The sequence below is a fragment of the Apiotrichum porosum genome (assembly GCF_003942205.1).
Source record: "Apiotrichum porosum strain DSM 27194 chromosome Unknown scaffold_6, whole genome shotgun sequence".
In the NCBI taxonomy this organism is placed as follows: Eukaryota; Fungi; Basidiomycota; class Tremellomycetes; order Trichosporonales; family Trichosporonaceae; genus Apiotrichum; species Apiotrichum porosum.
The window spans coordinates 1,300,921-1,327,453 of NW_021167113.1; the positions used below are offsets into that span (position 1 = coordinate 1,300,921).

General features: G+C 56.9%; 10 protein-coding genes across 10 annotated transcripts; 4 read left to right on the plus strand and 6 right to left on the minus strand.

Annotated features, from left to right (window-relative positions):
• Positions 1-1,261: 1,261 nt before the first annotated feature.
• Positions 1,262-4,709, minus strand: EHS24_008277 (uncharacterized protein; the record flags this gene model as incomplete). The annotated part of the gene is made up of 16 exons (XM_028623595.1): positions 1,262-1,359; positions 1,397-1,738; positions 1,778-1,897; positions 1,947-2,122; positions 2,159-2,183; positions 2,222-2,529; positions 2,567-2,586; positions 2,643-2,766; positions 2,826-2,844; positions 2,900-2,941; positions 2,991-3,044; positions 3,110-3,231; positions 3,285-4,232; positions 4,303-4,445; positions 4,504-4,511; positions 4,604-4,709. 16 exons carry the CDS (start codon positions 4,707-4,709, stop codon positions 1,262-1,264), a joined length of 2,655 nt encoding a protein of 884 aa, XP_028476528.1.
• A 3,670-nt stretch (positions 4,710-8,379) lies between these two features.
• EHS24_008278 (uncharacterized protein) lies at positions 8,380-8,847 on the plus strand (the record flags this gene model as incomplete). The annotated part of the gene is given in 3 exon segments (XM_028623596.1): positions 8,380-8,479; positions 8,549-8,669; positions 8,688-8,847. The coding sequence occupies 3 exon segments, from the start codon at positions 8,380-8,382 to the stop codon at positions 8,845-8,847; spliced, it is 381 nt and encodes a 126-aa protein (XP_028476529.1).
• Positions 8,848-9,155: 308 nt separating this feature from the next.
• On the minus strand, positions 9,156-10,346 carry EHS24_008279 (uncharacterized protein; the record flags this gene model as incomplete). The annotated part of the gene is made up of 2 exons (XM_028623597.1): positions 9,156-9,624; positions 9,781-10,346. 2 exons carry the CDS (start codon positions 10,344-10,346, stop codon positions 9,156-9,158), a joined length of 1,035 nt encoding a protein of 344 aa, XP_028476530.1.
• An 854-nt stretch (positions 10,347-11,200) lies between these two features.
• EHS24_008280 (uncharacterized protein) lies at positions 11,201-14,283 on the minus strand (the record flags this gene model as incomplete). The annotated part of the gene is made up of 10 exons (XM_028623598.1): positions 11,201-11,275; positions 11,336-11,398; positions 11,453-11,983; positions 12,022-12,376; positions 12,416-12,595; positions 12,747-13,064; positions 13,104-13,312; positions 13,349-13,913; positions 14,068-14,146; positions 14,187-14,283. The coding sequence occupies 10 exons, from the start codon at positions 14,281-14,283 to the stop codon at positions 11,201-11,203; spliced, it is 2,472 nt and encodes an 823-aa protein (XP_028476531.1).
• A 355-nt stretch (positions 14,284-14,638) lies between these two features.
• EHS24_008281 (uncharacterized protein) lies at positions 14,639-15,911 on the minus strand (the record flags this gene model as incomplete). Its single annotated transcript, XM_028623599.1, has 3 exons — positions 14,639-15,523; positions 15,562-15,771; positions 15,837-15,911. The coding sequence occupies 3 exons, from the start codon at positions 15,909-15,911 to the stop codon at positions 14,639-14,641; spliced, it is 1,170 nt and encodes a 389-aa protein (XP_028476532.1).
• Positions 15,912-16,424: 513 nt separating this feature from the next.
• On the minus strand, positions 16,425-16,808 carry EHS24_008282 (uncharacterized protein; the record flags this gene model as incomplete). Its single annotated transcript, XM_028623600.1, has 1 exon — positions 16,425-16,808. The coding sequence occupies one exon, from the start codon at positions 16,806-16,808 to the stop codon at positions 16,425-16,427; it is 384 nt and encodes a 127-aa protein (XP_028476533.1).
• A 2,032-nt stretch (positions 16,809-18,840) lies between these two features.
• Positions 18,841-19,609, plus strand: EHS24_008283 (uncharacterized protein; the record flags this gene model as incomplete). The annotated part of the gene is made up of 3 exons (XM_028623601.1): positions 18,841-19,053; positions 19,125-19,436; positions 19,538-19,609. 3 exons carry the CDS (start codon positions 18,841-18,843, stop codon positions 19,607-19,609), a joined length of 597 nt encoding a protein of 198 aa, XP_028476534.1.
• Positions 19,610-19,980: 371 nt separating this feature from the next.
• On the minus strand, positions 19,981-21,048 carry EHS24_008284 (uncharacterized protein; the record flags this gene model as incomplete). Its single annotated transcript, XM_028623602.1, has 4 exons — positions 19,981-19,997; positions 20,046-20,407; positions 20,467-20,836; positions 20,880-21,048. The coding sequence occupies 4 exons, from the start codon at positions 21,046-21,048 to the stop codon at positions 19,981-19,983; spliced, it is 918 nt and encodes a 305-aa protein (XP_028476535.1).
• An 820-nt stretch (positions 21,049-21,868) lies between these two features.
• On the plus strand, positions 21,869-23,124 carry EHS24_008285 (uncharacterized protein; the record flags this gene model as incomplete). Its single annotated transcript, XM_028623603.1, has 3 exons — positions 21,869-22,307; positions 22,357-22,552; positions 22,590-23,124. 3 exons carry the CDS (start codon positions 21,869-21,871, stop codon positions 23,122-23,124), a joined length of 1,170 nt encoding a protein of 389 aa, XP_028476536.1.
• Positions 23,125-24,353: 1,229 nt separating this feature from the next.
• Positions 24,354-26,407, plus strand: LAC9_1 (lactose regulatory protein lac9 and GAL4-like protein; the record flags this gene model as incomplete). The annotated part of the gene is made up of 9 exons (XM_028623604.1): positions 24,354-24,480; positions 24,570-24,822; positions 24,872-25,083; positions 25,121-25,205; positions 25,247-25,313; positions 25,374-25,427; positions 25,544-25,983; positions 26,021-26,311; positions 26,350-26,407. 9 exons carry the CDS (start codon positions 24,354-24,356, stop codon positions 26,405-26,407), a joined length of 1,587 nt encoding a protein of 528 aa, XP_028476537.1.
• Between the last annotated feature and the right edge of the window lie 126 nt (positions 26,408-26,533).

Below are 26,533 nucleotides of genomic sequence, written 5' to 3' on the forward strand. Positions count from 1 at the left end.
AGTAGCAAAGGGCAGTCACATGGGCAACAAAGTCACATGGGCAACAAAAGTCCCCATTGATCCATTGACCCATGGCCCCGCTGTCCTTTTTTCGAATTTTGCGGGTGTGGCATGCCCATGTGGGCACTTTCGGGTGCCATTCCCTGACAAAGGAACGCAACAAGATCACCACCACCGCATCGCATACCCCACCGGTCGACTGCCGACCCTCGTCGGTCGGTGGCAGCTGTCCGTGGGTCCGTGCACAGTTTACGCGGGGAGTTGGGCTCCCGAAACCTTGCGCGGTGCGTCGACAGCAACGTCGTTCAAGTGGCATGCTCGAGTTCTTGGCGCACCCCCAATGCGGCCTAGTCCTGAAGCATGTGCCAGGGCTGTGGTACATATGGCGCCCGGGCCCCGATGGCACGGGGGTCGTCACGCGGCGGGGCCACTTCCACTAACAACGCGGATGGGGGTGTGTGGCACCGGCATAGCACACCAAGGAGACCGGCGGTCTAACAGACGAGAACACAACGGAGCCTCTCCGATCGGGGTGGTGCCACCGTCTGTGGCGCACCTGCGTTTACGGTTTTGGATCAGAACAATGTTTCCGGCGGCAAAGGCCTCTGTCTCAGTTCTCCGTCCCAGTCCCAGCCCGTCGTGACTGATAGCAGTGCCGCTGACAACGCCTCGGGCGAAACGCAGTCCACAGCAACATCAGTCGGCGAGGTCCAGAGCAAGATACGGCGCCCGCTTGCCGGGCGAGTTGGGCGGCTGGGGACAAGGGAGATCGATGTAGAACATGTCGCCCGTACACAACAGGCGCTAAGCTATATGACGACGCCTCCACGCACGCCTCATTGTGTCAGATTACCGCAGTGTAGTCCGGGAGGGCGCTTCGGGGTGACGGACATGGATTTTGCGACCTCCTGCTGCCTTCGAGCTGCGCAGTAGAGACCGTTGGGAGTGACCGGTTGAATGGTTAGGAAGGTGCAGCTCGTCATCTGAGAGAGGCCATGGCAAAAAAGGGGGCGTGGTTGTAGGGGACTGGCCTTCCCGCATATCAAGTGTAGCTTTCAGTGTTAGACAGCAGTGCAGAGTGGATAATGTGATAGCATGGCGGTAAAGCTGTGGACTTGACTTCACTTCCGGGTACAGATACTGTCTTCTGATTCTCTCTGTTACATGCACGCTCTTTCACCGTTTAATGAACACCTCTCATGACAGGTGTTGTGCTTTGGACAACAACTGAACAACTGAAACGATAACTGTGCCCACACCTTCACCCTTGCTGGTGCCACACCTGTGGGGCAGCCGGGAACCAGTTGGCCATGTCGACGTCCAGAGCACTGATATCGAGGTTTCCAGCCGCAGCCGAATCTGCTGTCAGCAGGGTACTACGAGGGGATAAAATTACCATCGTTCTGCGGGAACCAGGCTGCCAAGTTGAATTCGTCGGTCCACAACCCAGGCACCAGCAGGGAGCCGATGTTGTTGCTATCCGGAACAGAAGCAGTAGCAAGCATGCCGCCAGGTCCTGGTGCAAGAGAGTTAATGGTCTGCACCGGGTCGTTCCAAGGGAACGGGTTGAACCCCGGGAACTGGTTGACAGCCTCGGCGACAACTTCTGGCGCGGAAGGTGGCGACGGGACAGGCGCACGCGAGGCCTGCTCGCTCATGCGTGTGTATGGTAGGATGCCCTGCTCCCGTGCGCGTGCGACAGTCCTCCTGAGTCCGTCGGCAAATGGCCGCACCGGATCTGCGGTTAGTCTCGAGGGAAAGGATAACGAAAACGCACAATAGGGTAGCTTGATCAGGAGACGGTCAATGTCGAGGCTGATGGTAAACAGGTCGCTGGCGTCGGGGAGCAGCTCGCACATGCGAATGAGGTAGCGAGCGGTGGCGACAATGCCCACATCTACAGACGGTTAGCGGGGGAGACGAAGAATGTCTAAAGAACAACGCACGGAAGTTGTGGTTGCCAAACTCCGAGTCCTTCTCCAGGCGCTTGTTGGCCACTGAGGAGACAAGGAATGCAGCACTGCGCATCGCCGCTGTCACCCAGAGCTGACGGTCCGGCGACAGACGCTTCACGTCGTCCTTGGTCTGTACGCCGTACCATGCCAATGAGTTGCCAAACATACTACCGGTTAGTTCACATCATGCAAGATTCACCCACATAGCGTAGGACTTTTGGTTGTCCACTGTTTGTCAGTTTAAGATTTGGAACTGCCACACTCACATTCAATCCTAAGGAAATGTTCGCGAGGGACGCCCTTGGACTCGTAATAGTCGTACCAGTACTCGTACAGTTCGTGGATACCCTGGTTGGCGCGCCTGAGGGTCTCGTCCATCTCGACCTGGTCAAGCGATGCGACCGACTCGTAGGGACGGAAGGCCGGTTCGCGAATCTCGCACATCTCCGTGGAGATCACCAGACGCGTGTCGTAGAGCGTCGAGAGTGGGTGGTCGAGCAACTCGCGCGCGTACTGGGTACGCTTTCCACCTTGCGATGGGAAAAGAATCGGGAGGGCATGGTTGTATGAGATTCTGAGGTGGTCAGTGAGGTTAGTCGCAGTATACGCACTCATAAGCCAGGCGAACAAGCTGGAAACCATCAGCATTGGAACTTTTTTGCTCAGAGCGGGCAAGTAGATGCTCACCGCCAGCCAAAGACGAGCGCCAACGACGAGTGGACGCTGACGTTCAAGCATGTGATGGGGTTGGCGGGCGTCACACTTGATCTTGTGAAGGTAGGGGAGGCAGCGGTACAGACGCATATCCACACTGGAGAATCGGTCAGCTGGGAGGGGACGGCCACGAGCAGCCACAAGAGGAGGACCTACGCGAGGGCCATGGCGTGACCTGTGTGGCGTCAGTTGCCGCATCCCGAAAACGAATACCAGGTGTCTCAACTCACAGCAGGTGCGCCACGCGTGTTCCGAATATGAGATCAGTACAGCTGAGCGACGTGTCAGAAGTGGGGCTGGAGCGGACAAAGGAGAGCGTACCGAGGCCCTGTACGGTTTCGAGTGTGGCTAGAGGGGAAAACAAGGTGATCTTGGCTGCAGAATGCGCGTCAGCGCCTCGTCCAGGGGAGGACTCCACTGAGGTTGTCCGTCCGACGCACCCATTCGCTCGACCTGCTCCTGGATGCACCGTGAGAGTTCCGACGGCGGACCCGTTGCTTCGCGCTGGCGAAGAGCAACAAGGAGAATGACAGCAATGCAGAAGGGCGACCGCCTGCGAAGGCTGAGGAAAAGGTCAGTTACATCCACTCTGTAGGATGAAAGAACAAAACTGACCTTTCCCACGTGTCCTCCCTAGGATCAAAGACTGGCACGAACGGGTGTGCATACTTGAAAAAGGCCTGGAAGAGACGCTGGCCTTCGTCGACTGACAGGTATCCCATGGAGATGGGGTCAGACGAGTCGCGGATGGGGTCACCCTTTTCGCGAATAGGGGATGGGATCCACTCGACGTCGTGGGCGACTCCATCAGGACCCTCAGTACGGCGCCGCTTCGTGTCTCGACTTGTCTTGCTTCCTTCACGTTTCTTGGCCGCAATGCCCAGGTGGAACCCCTGATCCATAAAGTGCAGTTCCTCCTCGCGCTGCGTAAAGTGACGGAAGGGCTCGCCCTCCATAGCGGACTCGAGAGCATCATCCTCGCTCATTGTCGATGGCGACATGCTGCGCACGATGTGTGACGGGAAACCATTGGGCCGGTGGCCATCAAAGGCGCCGACCCCGGTCGCGGCGGCTACCGCCTCTGCCGCTGGGTTGGGCATTAGGGAAGGCATCACGGTCGCGTGGATATGTGAGGGGACGGGCTCGTGGAGGGGGACACCCATGTCGTCTGGACGAGACCAAGGCGTGCCGATCGAACCAGTCGAGGAAGCGATCGCCGGCGGTACCGAGTGAACCGAGTGGGCAGAGATGACAGACATCGGCGCCGGGTAATCGCGAAGCCGCGGCCGGTCCTGGACAGAGGGAGCGGACATTGGGCGCTGAGGAGGCGGCAGCTGGTCGCCAGGTGTTGTGAGGACGCCAATGGACTGGCTGTCTCGCACGTAGCCCGATACAGACGCAGCTGACATGGCTGTACGGGGCGAGACGGTATCGAGCTGGCCTTCTGTTGTTGACGGCGTGCCAGGTGCGGGACGGGGACGAGCGAGACGGAAGAGCACATTGCTCATCTCGTCAAGCTTCTCAAAGATGCCCGTGACGTGACCTTCGAGCAGCTCTAGGCGGCTATGGCAGTCAGCAACCGATATAACACCTCGAACGGGGACGATGAAATGGAATGATGGTATCCACCCACCTCTTAGTCGCCTCTTGTTCCTCGAGAACGACGCGCGGGACGGGTGCCATGGCAAAGCGACACTGGAGCTTCATGTGCCTGCAGCGCTTGCATGGTGGGTTCTCCTTGTCAATACAGCGGATCTTCATCTTGCGGCAAGCATCCTGGGGCGGGGGGTCAGCGGGCGGAACATCTCTGATCCACAACGAGTATTCAACTCACGCAGGCACCTGTGTGTTTGCAGATCGATCACGAACCCCGGTTAGCAAAGATCCAAACACTTGCACACTTGTGTGTCCACGAACACATTTGGACGACTTACGCGAGGGTATCTCCATCCTGAGGTCGTCGTTGTGGCCCGATGAGCCCGTGGTGGTTCCATAACCGTCGTCAAAGGTCATTGCATCAGCCGAGCCTTGGTGGGCCATCGTCGAGAAGCCCAGGCGAAACAGCTAGCGCTGGCGAGAGCTACTGAGATGCAAGATGGTGGGCCACACTACGTTGTTGCTGGACGTGGATGCCAGTGCGATCGGCTGGTGTGGACTTTGTTGGGGCTGGAGAGGAGGAGTGCAGAGACGAGACCAGGATCCATATGGGAGTTTTAGGCTGCCCGAGGTCCCTTCTGTGAGGTGTGCTCTCGTTCGTACCTTGCCGTCGTCCTTGGCATCTCCGGGGCTGCGGCGGCCGGGGGGGGGGGGGGGGGGGGACAGGACCGAGTGACCCCTCCTTCAGCCATGGGCCCCGTGACTCTCGTGTGGACGCACCCAGACCGACTGCAGACCCGTACAACCATTGCCCCAAACCCCCCGTGTGCCGCAGTCATGCCATGGCCATGCCAGTTCCTGAGACCACCTATCTTTCCATTCTGCTGCAGGTCTTCCCGAAGCAATGAGGCAGCGCGCACGCACTGGCAAAAAACAAACACACCAACAACGCGAGCGCACACCTGGGGCCGGGAACAGGTAGTGTCCCTGACACAGGTCTCTCCTTGCCCCTCTTCCCCCCCACGCACGCGCGAGCGCGTGGTCGTGCGGGGCCAGCATATGCCAGCACGCTTGCCGGTATCGTGCATTCTTCCCATTCGCTCACGGAGTGCAAAAAGCCAGTTGCCGACTGCCTGCACGGGTGCCTTAAAAACATGCCCACACCCATCTTTTGCATATGGCGTCCGTCGAAGCCACCTCACACACACTAACGACGAGCACGGCCCTCGATATGGGGCACGGGTGGGCGGCGGTGGGCGAGGCCGCGGGCGAGGCGGCGGTACCCAGAGACGAGACGCTTCACAAAACATACCTCACCTCAGACAGCGGAAACGCAAAAGTCCCCACCACATCTGATGAGGGGCACACGACAGCTTCTGCTGCCAGAGCAGCAGCCGCTGCGCAGCAGGACGCTGACGGATACCAGGATATAGCTATAGCTGGGACAACGAAGGCCAAACAGAAGGTCGCGAAAGTCGGAGGATCGCCGATGTCTCCGAGTCCCCCGCCTCCGTCAACCTGATCTCGGCACCGTCTCGGGCATTCCCCGCGTGGCACCTGGTTGCGACCGTGAATGCCAGCTGCCTATTGGTCGCTTGGCAGCTGTCCATGCTCATGTCTTGCCTTTCACATGTGTGTTTGCCGCCATCGCCTGCCCCAGAGGAATATCTGGGGGCTCCATCGTGTCTGGCCCACAAAGACAAAGACAAAGACAAAGACAAGAATAGTGCTGTCACGCCGCCAAGTCCACATGTTCAGCTTGAGGCTGCCGGAAGGTGACGAAGCCGAAGCGGTAGGACGAAGGCCTGGGTCGCCTTGGGGAGGGCATTGTTTGCACCTGGTGTCCGGTTGCTCTTCCGACATTCCCTTACCCTCATTGTCTGTTTCCCACCACAATTATCGTGCATCGGCAATCGAGGAACGCCAGAGCGACACTGTCTGTGCTGTGGCAAGGATCGAGGATAGCGTTTCAGCGACGGTTTCAGCGGAGAACTGCGCTTTGCTGACCATATTTGTATTACTGTATTGCTGAAGCTGTTTGTCACGTCCATTTGGACAGCCGTTACTCTGTCGCCTGTCGAGGTGGGCTTGTCACTTCACTGACATAAACATGGTTTCAGTCAAGTGCCCCGCCATTTCCGGAAACAGAGAAGCTGGGACTGGTCTACATCACATAACCGTCGCCACCTTCCACTGACTGTCATATTCACAAGCCTGCGTCGAGGTTCCACCCCCACTTCCTCGGTGATCGGTGACTGAAGGAAGACTGAAGGAAGACACAGGACACCACAGGACACCTGTGACGCTGCAATCGGAGCTGTTTCTTCTAGCCATTGGCTACAAAGATCCTGAACGGTGAGTTGGGCTCCAGAAACGTGGACTCCGCCACACAGGGCGGGTTGAACGTGGGTGTCAAGGGTGCACTGCCAGCGCTTTCCACCATCTCCACATTATCAATCGGGGCCACAGGAAGCAAAAAGGGACCCGCAGTGGGGCTGATAGGGAACGACTCGTTGCTCGGTCTCGGATACCGCCCCAAAACGAGAGCGGTGAATGGAGAGGGGAGGGGGGGCATCCGGGAAACCTGTGGTGTTGGTCTTGTCTTCGGGAGCGGATGGACGTGTCCAGCCAAAAGTAGGGACCGATCCTTTTGTTGGATCACCTCAGTTGAGCCCTCCTGTTCCACTCGGGGTGTCGAGGCGCTGATGCCCTAGCCGCCATTGTCGGAATGTGAACCACGTCATTGAAGGGGGTATGAAGCTACCAACTACATACAAGACTGAGGGTCTGAATGCAAATGTGTGCACTGACAGGGTGTTGCGGCGAACCAACAGCGTGCAAGCCAAGCAGGTGATGATGTGGCAGGCGTCCAAGCTCCATTCCGTGCAGGGACTACCAAGACCCAGATGAATCGCTAGCGAACAGTCGTAGATGGCCTTCCACTTTGCCAGTCCGTTGCGGCCAAACAGTTGTTGAGGAGGATACTGCTTGGCGATGACAACGGGACCTGGGACTCTCAGCCAGTCGACCTGACACTCTTTGCTGGTCTGACGTGATCAAAAGAGGCACCACGTCGTTGATTGCCAGACGATCCTCCCTTGTAGCCACGTGCACTTACCCTCATGCATATTGCATGCGCGCTGCAAGCTGTCACCACATCGTTGGGTTGGGCAACGATACGAGTGCGACCTGGCACTCACGGAACCTAAATTCGACACCATCAAGAGTGGCATTTCCACATGGCCACATATGGACCTTGTGCTTCTCGCGCCACACCCCTCATAAGTATCTGCATTCTCAGAATTGGACAACTGCCCCAGTCATTCCGTTCCGATTGTCAATACCCTTCGAATGGTGAAACATGGCAGTTTGAGCCGTTGATACCGGCAAGCTGTGTTTGCAAGACGCACAAGCTGTGCTGCACGTCGCATTGATACCTCCCCGACCATCACATTGACTACCATGATGACTGGGCACGCCTTGTTCACGTCCATCCGTTGGGTTCCTTGTTGTGGGTGAGGAAAATGCTTGAGAGATGTGAGGACAATGCCTGAGACATGAGGCACATGTCTGAGTGTGCTGTGCGGCTCGCAGTGGATATGCTGACCTCTACACACCACGACAGCACTGCAGATGTGCTCTAGGCCCTTCCTCTGGTTGCATAGACACGACACAGTCCGCCGGGTTCGAGTATCTGAGACATTAGAAGACACTGATACTTGTGCTCCTGACGAGTGAGTATCTTGACATTGCCAAACTGTCTTTCGGCCAAGTCGGCATCCCTCTTCCTTTGCACATTGCTGAAACACGGCGTGGACACGGGTCTCTTCAGTCTCGACAACGTCGATCATTTGGGAATCACTCCTGGTCGTGAACGACCAGCTTTGCCATTGATAGGCCGTTGCTTCCAAAATGCAAGATGTTGGTTCTCTGATTGACAATCAGTTGACCTGCCACGGGTGGGCCTCATACCCGCCTCATGTGTATTTAAGAAGCCAGTCTTCACGCCAACAACTGCATCAAGTTCACACACCTCCCTTGGCGTTTACACGACCATTCTTTCAACCTCTTGGAACGCTTTCGACACACACAACTCGGCCAACAACAATACATCATGCAACTCACCAAGATCACTCTACTGCTCGGCCTCACTGCCATGACCAGCATCCCCTGTGTATCTGCCGACTTCGAGAAGAGGTTTGCCGTCGGTTCTTGTATGCGCTGTATCCAGGGTTTCGGCTTTCCGGGGGCAAGCTGTACCCGGCGTGACTCCTTTCTCCCAGTCAAAAAGCTCAACTGTGACGAGTACAGCGGAGCGTGGTTGTCCTACCAGTCTGACCCCAAGCTTTCCTGGAACGACAACAAAGACCACTACACTGTCTGCGAAAAGGACTCCACCCAGACGTGCGTGGAGCTAAACAGGTTCGAGGACAAGGACTACACGTATGACATGTCGTGGTCCGGTGGTGACGGAACTGTGATCGGCAACTGCTGGGCCGAACACTGGGAAACGGGCATGTGCATAGTCGCTGGCTTCTCTACGGACACCTGCTGGGGCGACTTCATGTGTCAATTCTGGTAACGACTTCTTCCGTTAGTTAACCAAAGAAGTATAGCGTAACAAACAACGCGTCACATTGCTTGTTCGGGTGAAACAGACGCAGGCAACGTTACTATGCCACTCACATTGATTACCATGCGCACCGGGTCACAATTGCTCAACGCAGGCAGAGTTCTTCGCCGCCGACAGAAAGGGGTGAATGCCTACTAGCATCGACTATTAGGTTGGGTTGAGTATACTATGAGGGGTCTATGTACATGGCGATGTGCGGGTACTTGTACGTTAAAATAATCGTTTATATGCAGGCGCAAGGTCTTCCTTTCCTTTCTTTACTCCGCCTTGGCCTTGGCCTTTGCACTTGCACGGCTTCGGAACTCTTCAGCCTGCTCGCGCGTCATCTGCGTTCCCAGCAGGTAGTCCCAGTTGGTGAAGAATGGCTGGGCATAGTTGTATTTCAAGCCATAGTGCTGGTGGTGAATGTCGTGGTAGTCGGCGTTGTTGGCAAAGAACATCTGGCAAGGGTCCCACCACAGACGGTAGCCGCAGTGGTCGTCGACTGTCTTCCAGCTCGCGATCGTGAACAGCAGCGTGGCCTGACGAACAGTCATAAAAGTGGCTGTGGCAGCCAAGAGAGCGCCAAGCGAGTCGAGGAGTAGGCCCTCGAACCACTGGTTGTAGAGAGCTCCAAAGGCGTACGGGACGTAGAGCCGGTGGTGGTGCGAGTGGAAAGCCTTGTACAGCGTAGGGTAGGTGTGCATAGCCCGGTGAAGCCAGTACTCGTAGGTGTCGATAAAAAAGCTGGTCATGGCCGTCAGCGGTCCGTCGTCGTTGTTTTCATTGTTGTTGTCAGGTGCCAGCCGTGCCTTGGTTGCGGGCCGCTCCGGGCACTTGGCTCATTCCGCACACACACACGACACGACCCGACACCCAAGATGCACAGGTTAGAGTACTCACAAGCCAAGAATCATCTGCACAAACGGAATGGCCCACCAGTACGCCCAAGAGACCACTGCAGGGCCGAGGGAGAGGAGGGCGCGCTCCCCAACGTTGCGGCCGAGGAGGAGGAAGGCCACGTCGACTACGCGAGGGGCAAGACGTCCCATGGCGGCGATGTGGTCTGTGCGGATCTCCGTCTCGAGGACCGACTCCTCCGACTCGAGGAACAGCAATCCCAGGCTGGTCTGGATGATGTGCTGCACGACGACCGCACGAATCACCTCCCAGAACGTCACCTTGTTACGGGACTTGAGCTCCTCGGGAGGGTGAATCCGGTTGCGCTCAAAGTACGGCAGCTCGGCCTCATCGATCAAGTGGAAGACGGTCGAGAGGATCCAATATGTCAAGACTGGTGCGGCGAGGGAGAGGTAGCGGTCGGAGATAAAGGACAAGAGGTGTGGGCGCGAGGTGTGGTACCATGGTGCTGAGAGCTCTGTGGGGGTGATTGCGGCAAGCAGGGATGTGTCGTTGGTTGACACAAATGATGGTAATGCGTCGATGAGGCGGGAGGGGAATAGCAGCATATGGAGCTGGGTGGTAAGACGGGTGCGGTGTGCGAGGGAGAGGGAATGTGATAATGGCCAGGTGTGGTAGCGACAGGCGGTGTGTGGGGTTTATTAAAAGGGTGTTGGATAGATGAGAACGAAATGAACAATGGCGAAAACAAAACGCCCGTCACACAAATGCTGGGTGCAAATGGCCCCCATCCGCCATGGTCGCATGACGCGCGCCCAGAAAATTGCCGCCGCCGCCCGGCCGCCGCGTGTGCCACCCGTCGTCGTCGTCGTCGTCGTCGTCGTCAACCCTGCTTGTTCGTTTCTTCTCTCTTCAGTTGTGCACGCATAGCGCAAACTGTACAGGATCCAGCTCGATTCTCTGGGACAAGACCATCGTATTTCATACATGCATGCATGTCCAGAGTGGAGGTCATCTAACACAAAGTGGCGGGATCGCCAAGTGTCGTTGCCTGCATTGCCTGCTGAGACCGGCCGCCGGCATTTCGCACCCGTCGGTCGGGGCATCGCCGCTCCCTCACTTTGATCACTGCCTGCCTGGCTTGCCATGAGGCCATGAGACTGCAGTCCAATTGCATGTGCGCGCTTGTGAGCATCCGTGGGCAGGAGGCACAATGCTGCTTCTCGGTAGGAACATCGACTCATGGCCTGTGCTCACCCTCTACCCGGACTGCGACCTTGGTCGCAGCCGGTGTTTGTGAGTCAAAATGCTCGACCATGGAGCTGCTGGAGCTGCTGGGCTCTTGCTTATGAGTCAGGGGGCTGTTTCTGGGCAATACATGATACACTGTTACTACAGGCTCAACTATGGACGTGTTTCGGACACTCTTGTAGCTCTGTAACGCACGGCTCAGGTCACACAACTACGCCGGCCGCGGTGCGTGCATGTCGTCTGCCAACGCCTCAAAGTTCAAGTCCCAGTTCCACCAGTTGACCATCTAAGACGAAGCGCATGTCAGTTGCACGTCGCGATCTTGTTGGCCACGCAGAACTCTCACCGGTGCACCCGCCTCTTCTGCCGGAGGGAGGTTGAGCATTGTCGGATCCCAGAACTGCTGGAGCTGGAGTGACGGTCAGGCCAATCCCGCCTGTGGTGTTGCACCAGTTACACTCACGAGCAGGTCCGTTGAAAACTCGGCCTCTTGGCTCCCACCGGTCGTTTCGACGGAGGGTACTTGTGGGCTGGTCGTGCTTATGCTGCTGACGCTGCCCACGCTTCGTACACTGATACGGTGCACGCCAGTCGCGTTCCGCTCAATCAAGCGTGTACGCCACCCGAGAAGCTCGTCGTCTTCGTCAGCTGCCGAACTCGCTGCGACATCCCCAGCTCCCAAGCCGAGCGAGGCGTCCACAGAGGCAGCCGCCGCCTGGGCCATCTTGTTGCAGACCCGTTGCCTCAACTTTACAAGCCACCTGTGGCTCTGGGCCAGCTCAGACGACGGGGCGTGGCGCATTGCTCCGGCGTAGGTTGCTACAGCCACGTCAAGCTGTTGACAAGCTAATGACGACAGGGCGTTGAGAGGCGATTTCAGCACCATACTGCCGAGAGTGACCGCAGCGGTGAACATGTGATACCAGAAGAACCAGTGGCGTGTGACGAGGGCAGGGTACAGCTCGTATATGCCCGCGGTGATCTGGATGATGACCTGTACACGTCAGCATGACCCAGGGTTGGCATACCCACATTGCATCGCTCGACGGCAGCGAGGTAGGATTTAGCATACTGGGATCGAGTTGGGTCCCTCGGTTCTTCCTGCAGCGCGCGCACAAAGTAGGGTCGCTGGAGGAAGACGATCTGTTCCGAGATGTTGAGATAGAGTGTGAACTGCTGCAATGTGCGATGCAGATTGCGTCGGTTCACCGATGGGCTTTCCTGCACAGCCACGTCTGGATCGGGGTACACGGATGGCAGGGCGAGGAGGGCGGTACGGCAGCGGAGGGGGAAGGGAATCTGTTGCTCGAACGCGCAGAGTCTGTCATAAAGGGCCTCGACCGAAGAGTAAGCCTTTGGTCGCACGTCCATAGCGTGTTCGAGTACACTGGGGTCAGCGATGGCAGCGTGGTACGCTGGAACGCACTCTCCAGACAGCCGTCCCAACTCGTACTTGAGGATTTTGAAGCTTTTCGCTCCTGTCGGTCCATCCAGATAAGTCTGCGCCGGGAACTTTGTGTCGATGTGCTCTGGCCGCAGCGAGAACGGTCGACTGAAGCAGTTCGATTGAAAGACGTCGATGGTGTGCGACTCCCAAAACACTTGCCTGTACGCAAGGTCAGCTGACAGTCCCACCGTGCGCAGTGTGAGCTTACCTTCTTTCCTCTGAAATATCTACCTCGAGATTCCACCTTTCCCCATCCCGGTGAAGCCCCATGGCAATTGCTTGCCGCATGGCCAATCCCCATAGCGGCCACGCACTGTCACCATTCCTGCTGTCCGAGTGGTAGTGTGCCATGAGAATTAGAGTTTGCACACCCATGAGCGTCGTTTCAACCAGAAAGTTGCCTTTGACCAGACATGCCTGTGACAGGCCTAGGTACTCGTCGGCGCTTGGGTCGTTGGGCGGGAGATCTGGGTTATGCTGCGCTCCAATGGCAAGGAGGGCAAAGATGAGGGCCAGAGCTTGCGGGTTGATGGGCTCAGACCCGGTGGCCACCACATCGCGATTCCAAGTTGTGGCGTAGACGTGGTCGAGCACAGGCTGGAATGTGCGTCGCGGGGCCACATCATGACTGCTGTCAGGTCACTGTAGCAACAATGGATGGACTCACTTCCATGTGAAGTAGCGATAGTATGAATCAACCAGCACGCCGGCCTCGTCGCCCGGTGGGAGCCCGGCCACGAGTTCCTTGATGGAGGCCGTGACTTTCGAGCCGTGGCCAAATGGGAAGAGTGTGTTGGTATCTGGCACACCTAGCAGGGAGATGTTTCGGCGTGTTGGGCTGGGGCTGTGGAGAGGTGTCTCATTGCTCTCTTCTTGCTGGAGGGTCAGCGGGGTGTTGTAAAGGTAACTTACATTCTTGAGCCACTCGGTTCCTGCCGTTGGGCCAAGCCACTTGCTGCGGCCCGATTTGCCAATGACCAAGGTGCCATGCACTTCATCCGCTGGGTACTGATACTGAGATTGGGGTGGGTACGGCTGGACCAGGGGGCTGGGCTGGCTGCGGTCGGAGGCAGACGCGACCGGCGTGTCGTAGTTGAAGATCATCGGTCCGGGCGCAAAGTCAGACGATGGACCGGAATCCTGCATTGGGCCAGAGTCCCCATTAGGACCGGGATGTTGGGCCAGATCCTGTACCATAGGCTCGTTGACAGGAGTAGGACTTGGGCGACGAGGGGATGCGCTCCGCCGTGTAGGGCGGACAGGTCGATCAGGGGTTGGTGAGCGCGAGCGAGGTCGAGGTGGACGTGGTGGGCGGTCGGAGTGCTTGCCTTTCTTCTCTCCGTCAGGCGAAGCACTTCGGCCGACAAGAGAGGATATCACGTCTGCACGCAGCGGTGCCCCGTTGGCGACCTCCATGAGTAAACCCTCGAGCATATTGAGCCGCTCTCGCAGCTCAGTGACAGTCGCATCGTCGCCGCTGAGGTCAGCTGATGTATGAACTACCTGGAAGCTCACCGTCGCCGCGCCTTGGTGCCGTTCGGACATAGATCCGTGCAGTCACGTCTCACACAGTTTGAGCATGGCACTGCTTGTGAGCTAGAATACCTAAGAGCTGACAGCTGAGACCTCACCTTGCTTGTCGCATTTCAACTTTAGGCGATGACATTCTGGCCGGGTTAGCAATGGAGTGGGCAAAAGTGGGGCGCCGCGCTGGAGGAAATGGAATGTTTAGCTGCCAGCCCTGACTCACCAGCGCAGCTGATTTGGTTCAGCGCTCGCTTCTCCCTCCGACTGGTTTCGAGCGCAGCTGCACGACTCGCGCTGGCATTGTTGTTGGGGTCTGCCATGATTGATGAGTTTGAGTGGAGAGGAGACCATTTACGTGATGGGGTGAGGAACGACGACGTTGGAGAAGAGACACCCCTATCACCGGTACCCCACACATGTCCGACCTCGGAGGTCCGATGTGGGACTGGCCAACTCATCTGATCATCTGATCAGATGAATAGAGCGGCAGCTGCAGGCAGACAGAGGAAGAAATGTGATATGTGATATGTGGAGGTTATTAAGATATATATGCAAAGCAAAGGAACACACTAATGACGTGTCAAATGTTTTTGAACAGCGGAAACAAGTTGTATATGTATATGTGTGCATCATCCCCGCGTGTACCTGCGTCCTCCTATATGTAGATTCGTGCGCCTACAGCCCCGCAGTGCCCTTCATGTCTTTGAGATCCGTCGTACCGTTCTTGCGCACGTCGTCAAACCAGCTCTGCACAATTCGGCTCTCCGACAGGGGCATACGCTCGCTCTCAATCTTGCCGTCGCGGATGCAACGGGCAACCTCGTCCGCCTCAAAGTGCAGTCCGTGGCCCAGCTCAGCCGGGATGGGGACGTGGTGGGTCGAGGCCTTGACGGTGGCGTCACTGCCATCGTTGGGGATAATACGGAAGGTGTCGGGCTTCTGAGGCTGGTAGTCGATGACAAGGTCCGCGTTCTCGCACTGCAGCAGCACAGCACCCTGCTTGTAGCCGTGGCAGGTCATGTCGGTCATGAGCTGGGCCTCACACCCGAGCTCCTCAAAGTCCAACAGCCAGCGGGAACGAGCGTCCACGTTCGTGCCGCGCTTGGTGTACTTGCGCTGGTAGCTGTTGACAAACGCGGGGGGGACGCGCTTGGTGTTGAGGGGGTGCTGGTGCAACAGCAGCATGGCCCACACCGAAGGGTAGGGGCCCATGTCGAGCAGACCGCCGCCGCCGAGCTTGGCGTCCAGGAAACGGTCAGACAGCGGCCTGTTGTCGACCTTGAAGTCGATGGAGAAGTCTGCCTGCATGCGCTTGGGTGCTCCAAGGACACCAGACTTGAGGACATCCTGGATCGCGTACGAGATTGGGTGGAAGCGGGTCCACACGGCTTCCATGAGGAAGAGGTTCTTCTCCTTGGCGATGGCGATGAGCTCATCCAGCTCCGCCACGTCAAACGTGAAGGCCTTCTCGCAAAGGACGTGCTTGCCGGCGAGGAGAGCAGCCTTGGCATCCTTGTGGTGGTGCGTCACTGGAGTGCCGATGTAGATGATATCAACGTTCTGTGGGGTCAGCTTTACTCAAAGTCCTTGTGGCTTACAGAGTCATTGTACACCTCCTGGTAGGATCCAAGGGCCTTGGTCTCGTCGAGCATGCCCTGCTGCACACCCCAGGACCACAAGTCGGTGGTCGGAGCGCCCTTGAGCTTGGTGATAAAGCGGGTGGCCGACTCGACACTTCGCGAGCCGACCGCCGCAACTACGTGCTTGACATCCGACACGCCGCGGAGCGAAGGGTCGACCAGCAGGTCCTGTTATTGTCAGCCATCGGCTCCCACGTCAGAAGAAGAGCAAGCAAGCGCAAATCCGTACATACCTGAGTAAAGTCCGTGGCGATCTGTCCTGTGGAGATGATTCCCCAGCGGATAGTGAAGGGTGCAGTGACAGTCATGTTGTTTGAGTGCATGGTGGAGAAGCTACGGCTGGCGAGTTCTGGATGTTATAAAGCCCACTGAGAGGCTCGGTAAGATAATAGTCCGATGGTCGGGCGTAGCAACAGCGGGGCCGATATCGGGACCCCAGTAGTCCGCCGGTGGACCCGGACCGGTTTCCGGGGTGAGTGCTGTCGTGTGGGCTACAGATGCCTGCCTCACCATGAACCGCAACGCGCGTTCTTCACTGTGTACGCACTGTACGCTGTAAAAGCAACGCGCCAGGGAAAGGGATAACTGATAACTGCTCCCGACGTATGCTCCGTTGTTGAGTCTCATCTCGTGGCTGGCACGTTGCTGCCTGCAGTCTTTCCTGTCACCGACATGTCAGGGTTATGTAGTGCCTTCGTGGGCCCCACACGCCTCACATCTCCCATCTCGCTGCTTCAACACGTCGCGAACTCAGCGTGTACATTGGTTGTCATAATATAGTAATGTCCTTTTTGTCATGTATGTAGGCAGTGATAGAGCACTTAGTTCTTGTCGAACTTGTAGTTGTTGGCGTTGGTCTGGTACTGTCCGACCCGGCCGTCTTCGGCGCAGTTGCTGATGATCCAGTTGAAGGCGTCCTGGCAAGGTGCATAGTCACCGTCCTGGAGGTTGGTAACCTGAATCCAGTAGCCGTCACCAATGTCGATGTGGGGGTTGAAGTTGCCACCCTTGTTGGCGGCTTCGCAGAAGAACGGAACGTCGGTCTTGAGCCTGGAAACCTCGAACGTCGACGAACCAGCGGCACCACACCAGGCAGTGGCAACCTGCCCGTTGACGACCTGGTTGAGGTAGCCGTCGCGCTTCTCGGTGGGGGCGGCCACGGCGAAGCCGAGGATGGTGAGCGCGACGAGGGACTTGAACATCATTGTGGCTGAAACATCAGACTCGACCTCCTGCCGCCTTCAGGTGTCGTCAACTTACGAGTGAAGATTGGCTGTTTGACGGGTGTGGCAGCAAGTGTAGTGTAACGTTTGATGGATTGCGCGATGGTTGCACAGTCGGCTAGGCATCGTCTTTTATATAGCCATTGCAGGCCCCTACAGTACTTCTTTAACATGTTGAATGTTGTCTTCACCTGTCGGCCATCAGCTGCAGCATACCGCGGCAGGGACGCACTAACGTCGGCCGGGTTGTGAGGTTTGAGCAATCGTTCAATCACCCTCGACCTTGCGGGTATCGTCCAGCAACTTTGGGTATGCATGTCTACGAGGGTCCATAGCCTGCACTGCTGAGAACGTGCTCTGGATTTCTGCGCTGTTGTTGAAGTCTCAAGCTACTCCGCCGTCCATGGAGGCGAGAGATAACAGCGGGGAAGGCAAGCCACCCGTTATGCCCCATATGTACAAAGGGCAAGGCACGCCGCCGTAGTCAATGACAACCAGCCCGACACAAGACCCGACGTAACCCAACAGGTCATGTCCCTCAACCCTCCCTGAGAATGGCATGAAGGCGCGACACGGGATGCCCAGGAACATCGTCCAGTTGTTACAGCCGTTGGGGTGGATGCCAGGCAACCAGGAATGGAGGCTGGTAAGACAATATAATCCTGGTGACATTGTGGACAGTTGACTAGGCACTCCTGCCGCGATCGGCTGCCACAGCTGTGTTGGGCATGTGATGTATGTGGTACACAGTATATGGGCAGGGCTTTGAGAGAGTGATCGCGTTAGCCTCTGGGGCTACATTGCCGAATGTCAGAATCTGCTTCGCTGCAGAAGGTTCCATTGTCGACGTGCTAACCTGGCGATTACGTTCCAATCCCCAAACTCACTCCACCATTGACCGGCCATTCACGTTGTCAAGATGTCAACGCGACACCTCCGAACGTCAGGCCCAAAATCGCAATGTTGGTGCCTCCTGTCTCCCGAGCGTTGTAGCGTTGTGAGCCCTGCCGACGGACCAACACCGCTATTTACAACAGCCAACAACGTGGCGAAATGAACAGCTACCGCCTTGTAGAGAAATCGCAGTCTGGGCAACAGTGCCTTGCATTCATGTTCTCCCACAGTCACCCCGTTTCATCTTTCCATAGGCTTCAGCCTTCAGGCGTCTGGCTGCTGGGGGTTCATTAGAATCCCAGGACGCGATGGAGGACGAGCTAGGACCGCTTTTTTCCCATAGTCAAGGTGGCAACGATTCTTTGTAAAGTAGTTTCCGACGAGGTTCGGTCGTCAGACCCGAACCCCGAACTGAAGCTTAGTTCGTCACCCCTGCTGGCACCATATGGAGGGGGCTGCCTCGTCCGGCAAGAAAGAAACACAGGCATTAGGGTGCAGAACAGGCCCTCTAAGAACACCGCGTTGCCAGAGCACGGTCTATACATGGTTTGGAGACCACGTGCCCGCAGACGCTTCTGATGCAGCGTTGAGGGGAAGCGCTGCCAATGGGCAAGCCCAGATGAAGAGCATGTGAAGGCTGAAGGCCAGCCGATAATACGGCTATCAGTGATGGTTCGGAAATAGGGATCGTCAGTACCGTATCTATTAAGCAGAGTTTAGCCTTAAATTCTGGAGGCGTATTTCATGTCGGCTGTGGTAGAATGCCAGGCTACCCGGACTTGCCTGTACTGATACTGCTCCAATACTGTGATGCTGCCAGCTACTGTTGACTGCACTTGGGATCGGTAAGCCCCACAGTGTCGTCATACAGCACCCTCGCTTAACGCTGTGTAACACTTCGGATCGTCGATCATGAGGCAATATTGATCTGTTGGTGCGTGATCGTGAACGATATTAAGCCGGGCAAGATTAACCGGCCGAAGGGCGGCGCAGTCCGGGGAACACCCGGTGGGTCTTTTGATGCGGTGATGGGGTTGTGGCTTGGTCATCACGTCTTCAAAAGGCAACGACCAGCTGTCGTCTGCTGTTCCCATTGCATCTCATACCCCTCAACAACACCATGTCCGCGGCCAAGTCTTTCCGCCAACTCGTCGGCGCCCCGCCCTCCACTGCGTCGACCAAGGACTCGGTTCTCGTCATCATTGACGCCCAGAACGAGTACGCCAAGGGACACCTTGCCGTCACCAACACTGAGACGTCACGCCCAGCCATTGCGGCCCTGCTGGACAAGTACCGCGCCGGCGGGGGCCACATCGTCCACGTCGTGCACCAGGTGAGGATTACCAGCGGCATTGTTGCGCATCTCCCTCCCCGTCGTTCCTTCGTCCCAGCTAACCCCGTCAGGTTCCCGAAGGGGCCCCCGTCTTCACACCTGGCACTGAGCTCGCCGAGGAATTCGCCGAGCTCAAGCCTGCCGACGGCCCCAACGAGACAATTGTGGTCAAACAGTTCCCTGGCTCATTTGCCGCTACCAATCTCGAAGACATTATCAAGAAGACGGGCTTGAACAAGCTCGTGCTCGTCGGGTACATGGCCCATGTGTGCGTCAGCACCACGGCGCGCCAGGCTGCTCAGCGAGGCTATGATGTGCTCATTGCTGGCGACGCTGTCGGTGACAGGGACATTCCCGGCGCCACTGGTGCCGAGGTGACCAAGGTGAGTGTGGAGCCGCAGGCGACGCGGGCGGGGAGGAGTGCAGTTGCCCCCCCCCCTCTCCCTGGTCGAGTGCCGCTGCATGTGCCGACTGACATACGTAGACTGTCCTGCTCGAGCTCGGTGATGCGTTCGGAACTGTCATTAACAGCGCCGACGTGCAGCTTGTCAAGTAGGCTGGGGCCGGTCGGGGCAAACCAAAGTCAGCGCGCAGGTTGAGAATCCAGACTTGGGTGAATGACCGACACGCAAGTACTCGAGATACACCCTCGATAGTATTGCTTTTGCCTGCGGGTGAACTATGTTATTGCTCGAAAGATGCTATGGCTGGAGCACTACCACCTCAGGGTAGGGGTAAAGAAAACTGTGTCAGGTGCGCCATTATAGGGAAACGCAGCCAGGAAACTTGTGTTCATACTGGTATCTGCAGCGCTCAAGGGTTTACACAGGAGGAGTGTAGCGGTGGGTGACCATCTTCCCCGGGGATGCAGAGGAAGTTGTGAACAGGTCGCATATGAGTCTTCAGCTGGTGGCAACACTCTCGTCACTAGTAGGTGGTATAACCTAGCACACGTTAGCTGGGTAGCTCACACTGAATGGAGTAAGACTCACCACCGTCCATGACGATGTCGTGGCCCGTCATAAACGACGAAGCACGACCAGATGCCATGAATGCAACCATGTCACCGACCTCGGATGCGTCGGCAAACCGACCCACCGGCGTCATGGCACCCCATTTAGCAACCCATTCGGCCCCCTCTCCAGGCGGAGGGTTGGCGATCAAATCCGTCTTGACGTAGCCTGGGGAAACAGAGTTGACAGTAATGCCGTACTTCGCCCATTCACCCGCCAGAGACTGCCGAGTTAGCCACAGCCGATACGACATACTCACCTTGCTGGCCATGGTCAGACCAGCCTTGGACGCATTGTACGCCATTTGGAACTGCGGTGACATGTTGACGATGCCGCTGATGCTGGAGATGAAGATTATCTTTTACTAAGACTGTGCGCGGTGTCCCGCTCCCCGCGGTACTCTCCTTGCACCGTGGCTGGCAGGCCAAGCCAGTACCGCACAGCCGCCCGGGCGAGGTAAATAGGCGCAAAGAGGTTGGTGTGCATGAGAGTCGCCAGTTCCACTGGGGTAGTCAGCGCCTGCGTTACGATTTGACGCCTACCATCGGTCATGTCAATCGTCTCGCGCCACAGGCCCACACCGGCGTTGGCGATTACAAGGTCGACTTCTCCAACTTCGGCGCTTGCTTGCTCAAAGACGAGGTTGACGACCTCACTTTTCTCGCCGGGACAGTAGTATACGTGCACGGGCACACCAAACTCTTGGGAGATAGCTGTGGCAACTGCTGTCGGGTCCTTGGCCGTGTAGGTGATGATGACGGTGGCTCCAGCTGGTGTGGCGTGAGCTAACATTGTGTGACGATGAGCACTTACCCTGTGCCAATGCACGGGTGATGGCGAGTCCGATGCCGCGACCCCCGCCTGTAACCAAAGCAATCTTGCCGTGAAGGTCGCCTGATACGGTCATGATACTGAGGGAGTATGCGTAAATGTGAATGAGGAGTGGAGGGGGGATGACGATGGCAGAGAGGGGCTCATTCATAGTGGCTCTTAAACTGGAACGGCGTGACCATTCTGCCACCAGTGTCTGACCGGTGAGCGGATTGAGCTCCGCCACGTCCCTTCACGAGCTACAGGCAGGGATGGCAGCGGTGATGTTGGCTGCGCTTCGGCTGGGCTTGCCCACCGCAAAAGAGTCTACCATACCACTCCGCCAGCGGAGTCTAGTCCGCCGTCGGTGACGGCCGCCGCCGGAACAATCTGGTATGGAACAATGTTGTGGTATGCACTCCATGCCCAGTATAGTATTGCGTCGAACAAAAGAAGCTTTTGTGTGACATATGTACAAGCAGTATATTGGCGCGGGGTGGCGACAGTCCTAGCACGGTGAGCGGAGCCATCCGCTTTAGAGCAACCCTTCAACTGGCCGGTTTGGATCAGGCCCGCTCACGACCATACGGCCTTAACCCTTGCTGCTGCCGCCGCCCACACAACTGTGTGGAGAGCTACCTACCGCAGAAGAATAGGTACTAACTGACAGTGTAGCATGTAAAGCATTGACGGGTAAGAATGCAGCAGGTTCCAAAAAAGTGAAGCCCATTTAGTGGGCCTGGGTGCTGATCCGTTTCCCTCAAAACGCATCTGTAGAGCCACCGAACATTGGCTCATCGGTACCAAAGCGGACGGGTGCCGCTGTCTGCGTCTTTTCCGCTGATCCGCTGATGCTCACATTCGGGGGCATCCATCCAGACCGGCCAACCAGCCGCAAGCGCGCAATCTGAGGTCGAACGTGCCGTAGGGATATAAAGGGGCGGGCGCACCCCTTGACCGTGTACTCTCAACACATCTTGACTATTAGCACCATGACACCAGCAAAGACCTACTACGAGGAAGAGTACGACCCCTCCTCTGTTCTCCTTCACCCAGACTTCAAGGTCCTCAAGGCCGACGATCCCATCCTAGCCGACCCCAAGGCCAATATTGCGTGCACGTACAACCCAGCGCATGAAATCAACATGGTTGCTAAACCAGTCCCGACCGCGCGGAAGGGTGAGGCCATCGTACACGTCCGCTGCACCGGAATTTGTGGCAGCGACGTCCATTTCTGGAAGAAGGGGCAGGTCGGCCCTACCATGGTCGTCCGCGACCACTGTGGCGCGGGCCACGAGTCGGCTGGCGAAGTCATTGCGATCGGCGAGGATGTCAAGAACTTGTCTGTCGGTGACTCGGTCGCCATCGAGTGTGGCGTTCCCTGTAGCCGCGCCGACTGCGACTACTGTCGTACCGGTCGCTACAACGCATGTAAGTCCTTTTATGCTTAGGCTTGTGTCGTGTTGATGTTGATGCCCAGGCCCCGCTGTGGTCTTCTTCTCCACCCCACCTTACCATGGGACCCTTACTCGCTATCATGCCCATCCTGCTGCTTGGCTGCACAAGCTGCCCGACAACGTGACTTATGAGGAGGGCGCGCTGTGCGAGCCTCTGGCGGTTGTTCTTGCCGGTTTCCAGCGGGCAAACGTGCGCATGGGTGACAGCGTTCTTGTTTGGTATGTTTTGCATTTTCGACGTCTGACTGACAACTAGTGGTGCTGGTCCAATCGGCCTCGTCTCTCTTCTCGCTGCACGGGCGGCAGGCTGCCACCCGATTGTGATCACAGACCTTTTCCAGTCCCGCCTCGATTTTGCTCAGTCACTTGTTCCAACTGCGAAGACGGTCCGCATCGACCGGTCTTGGACTCCCCAGGAGACGGCGGTCAAGATCCGTGCAGCTGCGGGCACGCCGTTGAAGCTTGCGCTGGAATGCACCGGCGCCCAATCCTCCATCGCCTCTGCCATCTACTCTTTGGACTTCGGCGGCAAAGTGTTCGTTATCGGCATTGGGCCCAACACGCAGGAATACCCATTCATTCACTGCTCAGCCAACGAGATTGACCTGCAGTTCCAGTATCGGTACGCCGACCAGTACCCCAAGGCGATCAGGCTTGTTGCGGGCGGCCTCATAGACCTCAAGCCGCTGGTTACCCACCGCTTTCCCCTCGCCAAGGCGGTTGACGCATTCCACGTGGCCGCTGACCCGACCCAAGGCTCTATCAAGGTCCACATCACCGACCTCTCGTAGTGTTGTGCGAGTGTGATGGTGTCCGCTTTTTGTTAAAAAACATGAGAACCATTCAAAACCTTCTATTCCATACCATCGTCCCTATGGTTTATGCACGCTCGTGATTACAATTGCAAAGCACGATCCAACCGATCCAACGGGGTGTGTTGCTGGGATTGTCGCAGGCCGGTTAACCCGGAGAGTCACGGGTAGTGCCGGCTTTTGGCGGCTACGGCAATCAGGGGGCACTTTGTTCGGGGGCGGAGTTGCCCGCTGAGCGGAGCGGGCTCCGCTGGTCTCACTCTGTGGGGGGGGTGTGTGGTTTAGAGGTCGGGGCGGGGCCAAAGGTGTCATTGAACTGTTCTCCTGTGTTCTGCTGTTTGCCCTCGTCTCCAAGTCCGTTGTCGTAGCCTACGTGCTCTTCACCCCGTCGCCCGTCATGCCCGCCATTCGAGACCGCACATCCACTGCTCAGTCTCAGTCTCGGTCACCGCGCCGCCCTTCGTCGCAAAACCGTTCCGGGACTTCTGGTCCTCTCAGTCCCCGTGGCGCCCCCTCCGACGCGACGCAAACTCGCGCTACTTCGGTGCGTCTCCATAGGCTATAGAGTTGGACCACTGTTCATGCGCTGACCCCCGCTATTAGTGCCTAGAGTGCAGGCGTCTGAAGCGCAAAGTGAGCACAATGTGCACTCGCCCCGTCAATCTGATCGTTAGCGCTCACACCACAGTGTGATCGTCGGCATCCGTGCAACGTGTGCACCAGACAGTCGAAGCAGTGCCAGTACTCGGAAACTTCTCACATCACCGCACAGTGTGTACAGTTGTTACCTCGGCACTGGCCACAGAGACATATTTGCTGACTTGAGTGAAGATTTGTTTCAGAACTCGAGGCGCACATCGAACAACTCGAACAGTCCTTGGCAAATCAGGCCCCCGGACGTGCTCATGATACCGAGCCACTAGAAAACGACCCTGTGCCAGTCATTACGCATGACGTCTCCTCATCTTCACCCTCACAGCACATGACAGCGGTGGACTGGGGACTGTCGTCGCAGCCTTCTGTTCCTAATCACTCCCGCGGAGATGTACGCCATCTCGATTCCCCCGCAGGAGCGTCTGGCGCATCTGGCACGTCTGGGCTAAGCCCCTATGGATTATCGACAGATACACGCCAGCTCAATACCATTAATACAAGAGTGCCTACCTCCTCGTCGCTTCTCCCCAACTCGATCCTGCCCTTGGCATCCGATGCGCTCGAACGCCAGCCTCAACTGGCATCGGGATATGAGTGGAACGAACGGTTTCAACACTTCAGGGCGCGCGAATGATGGCACTGCTTCATTATCTCTTGAGCCAGATGGGCAAGGCTACCTAGGTAAGTGTTTCAGGAAAGGAAGCTGTGGTAAGAATCGCACTGACGAGCATGGTGGCTGTACCCCTCTGCTCAAGCTGACCTTCCCTCAGGCTTTGCGTCTGGAGTCACTCTGCTCCGTATTCTGCAGCTTTGTGCAGGCGCCATCCCTCTGCCTCAGCTCGATGGACCCGACAATGCGCGGGAACAGCAGCCAATGCGCATAGACCAGGGGCTATCACTGCATGACACATCCCGCTTCGTCGATGCCTACTTTCAGTGCTATCACCTTCAATACCCCATCCTTCACGAGCCGACGTTCCGCGCTCAATGGAATGAGATCATACCTCCGCCCCCACCGGAACAGTGAGACCCCCTGTCCGAGAATCGATAGTGGCCATTGCTGACCACTAAGATGGGAAATGTTACTCAATGTTGTACTCGGCATCGGCGCATTTTGCGCATTCGAGCCCTTATCCGTTGTTGAACACTTCCTCGACAAGTCAATATCAGCCATTGGCGCTAGGCATCTGCAATGTGGTAGTCTTACACTAGTCCAAGCCTTCACTCTTCTAAGCAACCTCTGTCAAAAGTCCAACAGGCTCAACTCGGGCTCCGTGTTCCTCGGTGAGTTTCGCTCACACATTGGCCATTGACAGAGCAGGTATTGCTGGACGCATGGCTATGGGGCTGGGTCTGCACCGCGAGCTACCGTTCTGGAACATCAATCCCTTTGAACGAGAGATACGGTGGGAGAAGATCTGGTCGACTTTGGGCTGACCCGAACCAGACGGCGTGCGTGGTGGATGATTTACACGTTCGATTCCGGATCGAGCATTACCTTTGGGAGACCTATTGTGCGTGTTTCACCAGGTTGCCGACTATCATGTCCCGTGGTTTTCCTAACAATGCCACAGGTGTTTCCGACGACCGAATCTGACGTTACCATGGTTCACAATGCCCCCGAACGTGTGAGACACCCAACGCCGAACGTTTCGTTACTGATTGGCAGGCCCTGACGCCGACGACGAAGTCGGTCCCGCCAGCCTCTCTGGAACCCACCATATACAGTTCGCTAATTCACCAGAGCGCATTCCACATGGTCGGGAATAGGTGTTACCACCGTGTCATATCCTCACCACCGCCGTCCATTGTGGAGATCCACTCTCTTGACACCCAGATTTTGGCGTGGAAGGAGACCGTGCCCTCGTGGCTCCAACCGAACGAACGATCGGCGTGCCCGTACCAATGGTTACACTTTTCGGCCCAAAAGCTCTTTTGGAGATGCTGCAACTTGCGTATCATTCTTCATCGCCGTGCATTTCTCGAACGCGCTCTCAAGGGCCTGCCCCTCACCACCGCGGAGGCCACTTTCAATTCCGGCAATCCCACGGCCGGTGTCACCGATAATGAGCTGGAGCTACGCAGCTCGGAACAGTGCCTCGAAAATGCAAGCCAGACAATACGTAGCATCCACCAGTTCTTCGTTCAACCCCCTCGCGACCGCCTCGAAGCATGGTATGGCCTGTAAGTTCAACATGCTGATTTACAAACTAACGCTTAGCCACTACCTGTTCCACGCAAGCTTTGTGCCCCTCATCGCCCTCCACACTGATCATGGGAGCCGACACCGACCAGAATGGGTTCACGACGTGTCGCTGACCTGCGAAGTCCTCCATACACTCCGTGACGATCCGCTGGCCAAACGGTGTCTGTCTATCGTTCACCTCCTCTCTCCGTCAGACTCGCAAGTTGCAAATATTTGTGCGCCGTTCGATAACAACGACCTTCTCGCCATGCTCCACAGTACCGACCCACCTGTCATATCCCCCAGTAACGACCTGGTCCAGACCCTGTGCGTTTCCTCACAGTTTTCTTCTACTGACTGGGCAGTCTACCTTTTGCCGACCTGGCTACTCTTAGCTCGTTCTGGCCAATGAGTGCGCAATGATCTGTCGTTGGAGGCTAGCTTAGCTTACCGTCATGACACGATTGAGTTGCTTGTGGGAGACAGACAGTCCAATCAACAGGGGGCGCAATTCTGCATAACGTTCAACGACGGAGAGTGACCGGGGCA